Here is a 12,593-nt window from a genome sequence, read left to right as displayed (position 1 = left end):
AATAAGACACCATAGGGCTGTTTTCAGTTTCAGCAGGATAGAATGGACATAAAATGTAGGTCATTTGTGTTAAAATATTTGTGTTAGCTATTATATTCTCATACATAAATAGCAATATATCTTACATATTCTCTTTAATGTTAAGGAATTTTATTGCCTTTATTTACCATGACTCTGTTTTAACACTGACAGTCTGTTCCAGCATAGACTTATTTAATGAGCCATAACTAGTGTTCCTGTGGGCTAGCATAATAAAATTTATAAATAATGAAAGTAATTAGAATCCAGCTTCTCTTTGCTCTGTAAAATAGCAGGAGCAGAAATCATGGTATTAGAAAAAAGCAATTGAACGGATGATTGTTGTTTTATTCTGAATTGTTAAACTGAAACTGATACGATTTGCACCTAAAATGCAGAAAATTCAGTTACCTGTTTTGTTACAGGTAACTTTTGAAAACTCATACTTTTCTCATGGACTGTGAGTGAGAGCATTGTAAGGTTGTACGTGAGGTGCTGGAATTAGGTAATAAAAAAGATAGATATGCAACTCCTAAAAAGCTGGTTATTTGAAAAAGCATGCTCAGGTAAAGAGAATGGATTAAAATCACACTGCTTCACACCCATATTATCATTTGGCATTGAAAAGCTGCCGGTGCTTGCAGTGACTGACTTCATAGATTTCGTGCCTGTGAATTGTGCCTTAGATGTGCTTAGAGCTAGAAAATGGATACCAAAATGTATTTCTATGTTCAAGTCTGTGTTCATCTCTGATTATTAAAAAGCTGCGTGTTAAATTGTGCCTTTAGCAGTTATGAGCAGTGATGAGAAAACATTTTTGCTTATTTTCATTACCCTGGTAAACATTAATCATGCTAAGAAGCTGGAGGGGGTTGCTTTTGTTTCAGTTTCAGTGTTTTTTTTTTTTTTTTTCCCTCAGTATCATAGATGGTTTGCATTGGAGATGCATTCTTATATGCAAATCACAATTCTCTTTATTTGAAAAGATACTTTTTTTACTGAAGCCAAGTATTAAAGATTGAGTTTATTTGCCTTTTTGTTGCAGTTCAGCTGCAGTTAAACAGAAAAGCTTATTTTGTATATTAAGTTCTTGGGGAAAGTAATGAAAGTAACTTTTTATCGTTTTAGGTTTTCAACAAGTTGTTGAGTCTGGCCAGCACTGCTTCGTCTCAGAAGTTCCAGTCGCACATGTGGAGTCAGATGTTGGTTTCCACATCTGGGTTTTTGAAATCTATCTCAAATGTCTCTGGCAAAGACATCCAACCTTTAATAAAGCAGTGGGTGTATCCTTTTTATTCTTGGTCTGGATTGTTAATGTGGAGAACAAATTTGTTTTCTTTTAATTGGCACTATTAAAGGAATGTGAAGAAAGATATGAAATACCTTTGCTTTAAACACTTAAGTACATTGTTCTTTGACTCAGAAATAGATATAAGCCACAGATTCACACTCCTTTCATAATCATTTAGGGTGTATTAGCTTTCTGGGTGTTCTTTACTAGAAAGGTTTGCTGTGTTTTTAAGTTTTACTTTGAAAGAAGCACAAGAACTCTGGTGGAATTTAAGGCCAAATTATACTAAAGGGATCCAGAGGACACTGCCTGTAGAAATATGCTGAAGTCTAACATGGAAAATGCTATAGTCTGGTGCATTTTCAGATGTGATTTCCAGTAAATCACCATGAAATAAGTAATTTAAGATCATTGATTGACAGTTTAAAATACACTAACATCTAATATATTGCTTGGTAGCATATACTAGTATTAAAATTTCAGATAAAATAAACCTGTGTGTAGATTCTTCAAATTTCAGTGATATTAATTACAAAATAGGAATTTCCTTTTTTTAGATTGGTAGAAGGCTAAGTTTGAACTTGCTTCATTTTATAGGGCTTTACTTACCAACTAAATGTAGTTGTAATATGTAATTTTAATTAACATGACTGCAGGTGAAATCATGCATGATTGCAGCAAAACCATATCTTATTGTTCTAACAGAAAACAGAAGCAGATATTTGTATTCAGGGATTATTTATTTGAAATTACTTTTGCCAAAAGTAACTTTCATAGTTCGTAGTATCTAAGCTAAAAAACACTCTAAAATTAATATTTATAGATAATGTGAGATGTTATTATTATATCTGGATCAGAGTATTCATAAAGTATAAATACCCATTAGATCTTTCATATATTGCATTGCTTATTCTAATTTTCATACTTAGCAAGGCCAAGCATTTGGAAAGTATTGGGGTTTTATCTGTACATATGCACTCTCTTGAAATATCTTATGTCAAAGTCAAGGACTTCTATAAAGGCAGCCACTGTGAACAAAACCAGTCTATCTGAGATATCTTGCCAAAAGTCCGTATTTTGGGAGAAAAGTCATATAAGATGTCTGTCTGAGTCTGTGACTCTTGCATTAAATGTCAGGACATAAAAAAACCCAGACTTTGCTTCCTGGCTTTTGTCGTATGGTGTCAGACCTGGGAGCATGTGCTGGACTAAAAAAGGCCCTCATTCTAATGTTTTAGTTTTACTATATATGTTTTACTATAAATAAAATGCAGTAATGGCTGTCACACAAATAATGATAAATCAATTCACAGGAATGGTTGACTTGAAGTAGTTGTGATAAAATGCCGAGTGAGATCATTAACCTGTTTCCAGTCTTACTGTATACCTAGGAACACACGCAATGACCTAATCTGAAAAATCTGAAAATAAAATAATTGAGTTAAATGTAGTCTGAGTAGAAAACATAGGTTAATGACTTACATAAGTTAATGAATTCTCCTGAATTTCATTTAGCTGAAATGTATAGCAAAAGAAATCATATTGGAATTGCTCAACACATTTTTCATTAATGACTTCATTAATGTGTAAAACACATTTTTTTCTTCATAGATAATTTTCACTGTACTTTACAATATTGAATAGCATATTCTGTTTTTTATGTATGTTATGTGAATGTACATTAAAAACTATGTAAAGAAAATGTTCTCTCAGGACAATGCTTTAACTTTGATGGAACTGGAAGGAGCTTAGTGTTTTTGTTTTCTGATTTTCTTGACACAAGAAATTCTAGGAATAAACAAGCGTAAAGCAAATGTAAAAAGTGAGTGAAGACTCTAAAAGTTATGTTTGTTTATAACTACTGTATTTTGCCCTAGATTTCCTATACTACTTTTTAGGGATCAGAGTGGAGTGGTAAAATTTTATGGTAGCTTTGCATTTAATAGAAAACGGAACGTATTGGAATTGGAAATAAAGCAAGATTACACATCTCCTGGAACTCAGAAATATGTGGTAGGGTCAATTTTCCATATTTTACTTAAATTTATGAGTATGAGGTTACATTAATAAACATGATTTTTAATGCTAATAAAATAATCTCTTGAACATTAAGGGTCCTCTTAAAGTGACAGTGCAAGAACTTGATGGATCATTCAACCATACATTGCAGATTGAAGAAAATAGTCTTAAACATGATATACCTTGCCATTCTAAAAGTAGAAGGTAAGAATTAATATATGTACTGCATAGTTATATGAGTGTGGATATATGAAAAGGTATACTGCATTGATGATAGGTGTATGCATTTTAACGTTTGTAATTGTATTTTTGTAATTCTGCTGAGTAAGATTTACCTGTGATGTATGGGGAGAAAAGAAGAGAGTTTGCTACTCTCCTTGCCTTTCGTGGGTAGTGGGAAACATTACATTTTATATGTAGTTCTGAATTATAAGTAAAGGTTTTAAATTAAAAAAAAATATAAAGAACTTCTTTATATAGGAGTAGGAATTGAGTGAGAAAGCTCTCTTCATCAGATTATTCGAAGTGCCTGTGAAGGGATATCTCAGTTAGAGGGAAGAAAGATGTGGGCAGCAAGGACTATTTCAAGTGAGGGTATTTGAATAAAACATGCTGTGTTCATTTTCTTTTAGAGTGCCAGGGCTGTTCGCTAAGCCTAATGATCAAGAAAAATAGCATGTTTCCCAAATAGGTTCTCTCAATTTCTAATACATTTTTATAACTACTTTGACTCCTCCTTTTCAATGCTATATGCATACATGTAATTTTAAACATGTTGGGACATTTTAAACCACTGGAAGATGTTGATGATTATTTTTTAAACAAAGTGGTACACTGTCAGCTCTTAATTTTTTGTTGTGAATATAATTTCCTGGAAAGAGCATTATTGTTACATTTGGTAAAATACACAAAGAAGACTTTTGCAAAATTGAACTCCATTTAAACATACTTGTGTTGGTATAGTAATTTTATAAATATCTTATTTTTTGATTTTTTTTAATAGAAATAAGAAGAAAAAGATTCCATTGATGAATGGAGAAGAGGTGGACATGGATCTTTCTGCCATGGAGTGAGTTTATTTGTTTGGAGTTTTACAATGTGAGACTGATCCACATTCTGATAGTCTCCAGCATGATAGTTTGAAGGATTTGATAGTAGAGTTTTACTGGCAGATTTCAAGACTATACTGCATTTCTTTGCCTTAATTGAGACTTTTCTTCTATAGCTGAGAAAATACTGGTGTAGTGCAAAATGTATGGGTTAACTAGTAAATAGTTTGGGGAAAAAAATGAGTCAGTCATGATAATGTGAAAGAATATGATAATATGAAAGGATATGTGCCCTGATTCATTCATACACATTTCTGATGATATTTTTGAGGTGACTTTACAGATAAAATGTAAACAAGTCCTAACAAAGATGTGCTGATTGTGATTTTTGCCTTGCCATAGAATTTGCTTGGAACAAATTCAGAGTAAATGTGTTGTATCTCAGTGACAACCATTTAACTAACACTGCGATAGACAAGTTCTTGAAATCTGAGATAGGTTTGACTTAATGATTTGTTAGTGCTTTGTACTAATATTTATATACTAAAGAGTTGTTGTTATTGTTGGCATTAATTTCATTTGGAACTGGTTAGCTCAATGGAAGCAAATTCTTCCTCAAAGCAAAATATGCATTGTAACCTCCTTGAGCTGGAACCAGTGTTACGCTCAAAAATACTGAAGATGTTGGCAGCTTGTTTGTTGGCTGATAAGTAAACTAAATAATGTTGTTGAAAACTGATGGTGTCTCTTTGAAGAATAGTAGATTGACTGTCATGTTTAAAGAGCTGGAGTTTCCATTAAATTAAACCTCATCTATGAATATGACCACAAATAATTTTATAGGAGATATTTTCATTGAGGAAGCTATATTTATCATTTCTATATGAAAATTCTATATGAATTAATGATTTTTAAATTATGTTTGAGAACAGTTAGCATGTATTTTGTGAATAGTTCTGGTGACTTGCATTCAAGCAGCTGTTGCATTACACTGAACTGAGACCTTAATTATCTTCTCTGAATTATCTTTGAATTGTATGTGATATTTAGGGAAGTCCCTTACAGTTCATCTGCTCCTCTTCTGTTCTGAAATGCTATCAGTTCTTCTGTGCCATTTGGACTTTTCTTCTCTAAGCATATTCAATAACCTTCTTTCTTTCTTATTCCTCTAAATCGCTTGTATGAGGAATTCTTTTCACTATCCTTTCTTCTTCAGCAACTAACCACACAATAATTTTAGGTATTCTACGAATGTATGTAGAAATATGTATCATATTATAAAGATGCTATTTTGGATAACCTTTTTTGTTCCCTTTTCTCATCTGATTCAGTGTCTGTTACTGATTTTGCATGGCAAACTCTGTGGAAGAGAGTTTATTAATAGTTTTAATTTATATTTGCCGCTCCTATAAAAGATTTGTGCAGTCATGGTGCTCTATGAATAGTAACACATCTTTTAATGGGAGTAACTAGCTATGGGGCTGCTAAAACTTTGATGGTCTTTTTCACCTTTTGGGTTCTGCTTTTAGTCCTGTCTGTGGATGTGTTCAGTTCACAGTCATTCGGCCTAGCAATTCTGTGCAAATACGTGGTTACCCTTGTCAGCTTTCCATATGCTAGCAGATGTTTGTAAAGCACTTTCAGGTCTATTGATGAAAATTAGAATATAAAAACGTAGATTACTACCATGAGATTTTCTCTGTTGGATATATTTTTTGGTCTTAAACTGTAGCAGGTGATAAATTTCTCCTCCACTGTGAAAGTTACGGTGTCTGAGGAAGTAGAATTAAGTATATTGAAACTATGCAGTAGCTTATCAGAAATTTCTCAGAACTATAAGTTTAAAAATACTACAATATTACATTCACCTCAATAAATTTGAGGGTTGGGCACATCCTGGGTGGTTACAGAATTGCCATCCTAGGAACAGAAGGTTCCTCATTTTGGAAATGACCTCTACAAATCCTTTCCAACCTTAATTATTTTGTGATTGTTTGACTCTCTGTATTTCAAAAATAATAAAAAGTCAGGATATATTTTTAATTTCTGTCTTGAATGTCTTGAAATTTTGTAAGCTGTTAACGTTTTTCATGTCTGTCTTAGTGCTGATTCCCCTTTGCTCTGGATAAGAATAGATCCTGATATGTCAGTACTGAGGAAGGTTGAATTTGAGCAGTCTGATTTCATGTGGCAGTATCAGCTTCGATATGAGAGAGATGTGGTGGCACAGGAAGAAGCCATTCTGGCACTGGAAAAGTTCCCGACTCCAGCATCACGGCTTGCACTAACCGATATACTAGAACAAGAGCAGTGTTTCTACCGAGTGAGAATGCTGGCCTGCTTCTGCCTTGCAAAGGTGAGAGTGTGTAGATGGAAGTAACGAAAGAAATCTGCTAGACAGTGTAAGCATTTGAAAATGAGGCAAAACTCACCACAATCCTTAAAATTGGCTTGATATTTGGCCTCCTAAAAGTGTTTGCCAAGTATTTTTTTTTTTTTTAAACAGGACTGATTTGAAAAAAGAGCTGTATTATTTTAGTCTGTAAGTGGAGACTGTAGAACACTTTCATAATTGTCAAAATTGAGATGTCAGACGAGAAAACCACAAGGGATTTTTCCAGATTAAGTGGCAGAAATAAAAGACTTTTGTTTAATTTTTTCAGAGGCAATTTTTTTTTGTTGGGAAATTTCTTGGCTTTTGTTTTGAGGAATCTGAAGTGGTAAAATTTATCTGTCTAATGTGAATTCAAATTGCTGCTCTCTATTGTTTCAAATTGAACAGAGGCAGAAGATAAATGTAATATTCATCTGAATTTCTGAATATTAAGAAGTCAAGTAATTGCCTGTCTTGAAGAAAGAAGATTGTGTGGACACAAGATTAGCATTAAAAATTAAAACTAAAAACAAAACTACTAGGTGGATAGGTAAACGAATAAATGGTGTGAGGACATTTCGAAAAGGCATGCTTAAATACGAGTGCCTTTGACAGTTTGAGTTCCTCTTATTAGTGTATAGCTTACCATCTGCCCTGCACTTCTGGAGAATTCAGTATGTGTATGGAAGTATATTGTTTGTATGTATTTTGAAAATCAAAATTCAAGATACACTTACAACAGTCAGTTTTAACATTACAAGCCAGTGATATGATAGTGTCAGGGTATATACTAGTATTGATTGTGCCAGTTTCTGACTTATAAAATATGTGTAAATGAATTGATTCAGAATATTTAAAATGCAGGTGCCTATCTCCAGTAAATATTAAAAGAGTAATTGTTACAGTGTTTAAATTTAATTGTTTTTTCTGTCCTTTCTTGAAATTCTCTGGCAGTTTGACTGCTGATGATCATAACCAGGTCAACTTCTAGCCATATTGCAGTTACCTTGTAAAACATTATGGTCTATTTGTTTGGATACCAGAGAAGTGATAGATGGTCGCCATTAAGTAACTTTAGTTACTACATTTAGTAAATGTGCTGTGTAATTTGTTGCATAATAGTACTTCAGTCTCTGAGAAATAAAGTAGCCAGATAACACATTAATGAATTCTCAGTGAAAAAGAAGTTCATAGGGATATAAGTGAATATCTTGTGAGGTGTAATGTTCATATACCTCGTATAAACTATATTATGGTTCTCCAGTGTCCAAGTGGTGAAATATATGATAATGTGTAGATGCGCATGCACAGATGTACGGTGTTTGCTGAGTTCCTAACAAATGACCCTAAAGAGAAGAGTGAAGATAGTTATATTATGGCATTAATTCTCATGACTTTTCAGGTTGATTTTCCATCTGTAGATGCAGGTCCATTGCGATGGTGGTGATGTAAGGTGTTGAAAAAAAAAAAAAAAGAAAGAAAGAAAGAAAAAAAAGAAAAGATAAAGGGCACTGAGGAAGTCCATAGCTGAGAGTAACGGTTATATTTTAGGTTCAATGAGTTACTAATTTTTATGCTGTATTGCTCTTAAAAATAAGCGATACAGAAATAGAGTGTTTGAGGAAAATCCTTTAGTCTTTTTAAGTAGAAATAATGCAAGGAAGATATTTACTTTATGATGTGGAGAATTTGCAAATATATTTAAATCAGGTAACTGGAATATTAGAGACTGTAGCATATCAGTAGAATGAACAGAAAACTTGGATTCACTTAGTATTTCAAAAGATAAATTCACGAGAGTCAGATAAGAACCAAGTGTTAATAAAAATGTGATGGATATACTACTGTTTAATTTAATAATATTCTTTATAAGATTTTACAAAATGAAATGCTTAAAATGAACAGAAGTACATTCTAAAAAAATTTAGATCCAAATTTTAATGAATATTGAATATCTTATAAATATGGTGATCCCATGTAATATTTTGAGTGGCTGTGCTTTTATGCCATGCTGCGACTGAAATTTCTCATTAGCCAGTCTCATGGCTTTCATGATAAACTTCCCACCTTATATGAGAGAAATGGTAAAATTGATAGCTGCCTCTTTCAGATAACCTCTTCCATTTTTACTCTATTGCATATGTAATGCCCTTTGAAACAAGTTAAAGCAATTTAGCAAGAAATCATCAATTATATTTTCTTCTGCTATGTTGTATGAATATATTTTTTCTTAGTTTGTGGAGGTTCTGTAAGAATGGAATCTTCTACGTTGCTGCTGAGTTGTAGAATGTATTGGCCCCTTCCTGTACACACACACAGACACACACACAGTCATGAGGCATACATATTCTTTTCTACAGTTCTATTATTCCATACGATAAATATCCCAAGCCAGGATTTTGGGCAGGCGCTACCACAGTTTTGTCCTTATACAGCCTTACTTCCCTACACCAAAACAGACTATAGCAATAACTTTGTCTCATTGCACAGTCTGTTTGTGAATCATGGTCAAAGTTAAAGAGGTAGTTGACTTCCCTTTTACTTTAGGGGTGGTCTCTTACTCCTAGGGTGGCTGAAGCTTAGTTGAAATCCAGGTTGAGGTTACTGGCAGGGTACGTTTGGGAAGCTGGTATTGCAAATGCCTCTTCAATCATTGATTTCTGTGAAGTCTTGGCTTAATAAACATCAAATATTTGCCTAATGTATAAAAGGGAAAATTAAGAACAGAAGTTTATCATGGAAAGATAATAAGTTGCAGATGTCCTCCAAGTGAAACCATTTTCATAAAGTTTACCTTTGTTGCATAGAAGGTATATTGGGGATGGCAATGCAAGCTTAGCTGATATCATGTATTGATGGAAATATGTATCTATTTGAAGAGCTGAACATCCTCAGCAAATACACTTTTTTTAGTATGAGAAACGTGTTTTTTTGTTCAGCCAAACTAAACCTGCAGTGGTGATGTTAATATGACTTCCCTTCTACCCTAATAATACAGATTGCAAATTCCATGGTAAGTACATGGACAGGACCACCAGCCATGAAGTCACTCTTTACCCGAATGTTTTGTTGTAAGAGTTGTCCAAACATTGTGAAGACCAACAACTTTATGAACTTTCAAAGCTATTTTCTGCAAAAGGTAAAATTTATTTTTATTGACGTTTTTTAAAGAAACGAAATGTCAAAATACAAAAATGTTTCTACAGAGGACAGTTACAGAAACACAAATTGCATAGTCACGTTACCTCTTCATAAAAATCCAGAATAACTAAGTCTTTCTTATTCAGCCTCTGTTCCATCTTTATCAGAAGTTAGTTAACCAAAGTTTTAATATTTTTTCTGGGTAGCTGAAGTAGCCATCTGTTCAGAAAAATGCAGCACTTACAGATATTTTTGAGCTCATTCTTAAGTAGAATTTATTGAACAGTATCAAAGCTAACCATTTGCTTTTTTAGGTGTTTGTCAGCTGATCTTTTAAGTTCATTTATGAAATTGATCTCATAATAGAAACAATCTCATAAATCATCAGGTGGTGGACTTTTTCAAGGTTAAAGATAGTGCATAGTCTTCTCCGTGTTGCTTCATCCTCCCTATTAGTTGTCAGTCATGTTTGTAGTTTGTTTGATGTTAGTGCAAGTTTTTTACTGGGAGCTTCAGGTGTTGTACAGTGAATAACCATTAAAATGAATGATAGTGTTTTTTCTCAAGGTTCATGTTATAATTATTGGATAATATTGTTTTTATTTCCCGTATCTCCTATTCCTAACTATGGAGAAAACTTAAATCTTGTTTTCTTATTTTGTCCAAAACTGCTTAATCCTTCTGCCCATCATTGTTTCGTAGGTTGTCTTTTGTGTCTTTCTGCCTTTTTTCTCATTATTCATTCTTTCTTGCTGTTTTCAATGTTAATGCTTTTTTACCAAAGACATTTAATCCAGAGTCTCCAGATTACAGATCTGGAGTAAGATTCCTAAATTTATGTTAGCAGAACCCAGGGAGCTATTTAGTTCATTCTGAGGAAAGCATCTGTTGGCTCTTTAGGCTTCATTGACTGTGTTGGCTGTATATCCCTTGATGGTAATGGGACCGTAGGCTTCAGTGACTATACTGGCTATATGTCCCTTGTTAGTAATGGGAGCTGAGACATCAGGTTCGTTGATGAACTAAGTTAGTTGTCTATCTCCAAATGAGTTCCATTGTCATTTTCTGTTTCATTGTTTTCTGTCTGCTACTTTTGTGTTTGTGCCTTGAATCAGAGTCTTTTCTTAGGTATACTGCCTTGTCAAAGTCTGCCTACACTGTGACTAATTATTGAGCAATAGTTCTGTAATTATGTAATTGTTTGATCTGAAAAGTATAAAGTGTATGATGTTACTTCCAAAAAGCATTTAAGTAGAAGTTTTAAGAGATTTGTTATTGTAAAATTATTAATTGCTCATTTTAACAGTGTAAATATCTTTTTTGCTATTGTAAGAATGATATTAGTATTAATTTTATTGCAGACTATGCCTGTTGCCATGGCTCTTCTGAGAGATGTTCACAACCTCTGTCCTAAGGAGGTTTTAATGTTTATTTTGGATTTGATCAAGTATAATGATAACAGGAAGAATAAGGTAAAGAATGTATTTATTTTAATCTCTCACTTTTGTGTTGAAAAAAGACTAATTTATGTATTATATGATCTACTATGTCAGTAATACTTAAGCAAATACCTAGCAAAGGGTTGCTAGTTGGAAGCTAGAAAAAGCCCTTTGAACAAGTGAAATCACCCACTTTTTACTTTTATATGCACACGCACACACAGAGGTAGGTATGTACATACATACTGGGAGGGACATTCACATGAAAAGGAGATACTGTTGGCTGAGTTTGAAAAACCTGGAAAAAACTGCTGAACAGCAGTGTTAGTGAATATTCAGCAGTTGACATTCCTATGGTAGCGTTCCTCAGATGCTTCAAAGCTCTTTGTGCTTGTTGACTTACTAAAGACCTACCTGTCTTCATTTCCGTACATTTTTCTTGCCTTGTCTCTCTTTCAAGAGACTCGTGTTTTGAAGAAATGTGCATGGGCACTAACATTTTCTGAATAAATGTAGCATATAAAGCAAAGCACTGTTTGTTTTTCAGGTTGTTGTTTGTTTTTAATCCTGAGAAGAGTATCTGAAAGAGAGAGGATTTTTTTTTTTTTTTTTTTTTTTTTTTTTTTTTTTTGATGATGATACATGAGACTAGGATTGTGGATTCTGAAGGTCAGGTCTTGCTCATAGAACTAGCTGGTCTTTGTCTAATTAAATAGCAGCTAAAACCCAGGTTCATCTTGTTCCATCACTAAACCAAAGTGTCTAAGACGGAAGCATCATCATAATTTTCTTCTGCCATAGATCAGCTCTGAAAGATGATTAAAGGACCTTTACAATCCAAAGATGATTTTAAGATTCCATCTCTACACCTAAGAGGAAGCCTACAGCTGTTAGGGTCCTAATATAATCTTCCCAGTGAAGTGCCTGAAGTTAATTTGAACAAAGCCTTGCTTTCTTGTATGTAGAAACACATGCTACTGTAGTAACACAGCTGAGCGTGCTGAACTAAGAGGGTTGATAGAAGGCTAAGAGGCAGAGAGTTAGACATCTGAACACAAGCACATTTAGAAACAATGGCTTTTATTTTCCGGATCTGGAAAACTTTCTATGCCTGATTTTCTGTTTTTATAAATCCATCTATCGCTGTTAATGTACTTCTGTTACAAATGAAAATTAGTGGTTAATAATATGTCTGCTTGCTCACACTCTCTCAAATCTGTATTTAGACAAACATATTCAACTGTTTTGGTTTCTCATGCAGT

General features: G+C 33.5%; 1 protein-coding gene across 2 annotated transcripts in view; it reads left to right on the top strand.

Annotated features, from left to right (window-relative positions):
* Positions 1 to 12,593, top strand: part of TAF2 (TATA-box binding protein associated factor 2) — a 61,696-nt gene that overhangs the window by 22,344 nt on the left and 26,759 nt on the right. For both annotated transcript variants that reach the window (XM_062570573.1, XM_062570572.1), the window contains exons 12-18: positions 1,147 to 1,301; positions 3,208 to 3,322; positions 3,423 to 3,532; positions 4,332 to 4,397; positions 6,481 to 6,733; positions 9,750 to 9,890; positions 11,254 to 11,364. In XM_062570573.1, coding sequence (XP_062426557.1) covers positions 1,147 to 1,301; positions 3,208 to 3,322; positions 3,423 to 3,532; positions 4,332 to 4,397; positions 6,481 to 6,733; positions 9,750 to 9,890; positions 11,254 to 11,364 — 951 coding nt within the window. The remainder of the gene's footprint in view (positions 1 to 1,146; positions 1,302 to 3,207; positions 3,323 to 3,422; positions 3,533 to 4,331; positions 4,398 to 6,480; positions 6,734 to 9,749; positions 9,891 to 11,253; positions 11,365 to 12,593) is intronic.

Source organism: Rhea pennata, chromosome 2, assembly GCF_028389875.1.
Source record: "Rhea pennata isolate bPtePen1 chromosome 2, bPtePen1.pri, whole genome shotgun sequence".
Lineage (NCBI taxonomy): Eukaryota > Metazoa > Chordata > Aves > Rheiformes > Rheidae > Rhea > Rhea pennata.
The sequence above is the reverse complement of the archived record's forward strand: the minus strand, read 5'-3'. Positions and strand labels throughout refer to the sequence as shown.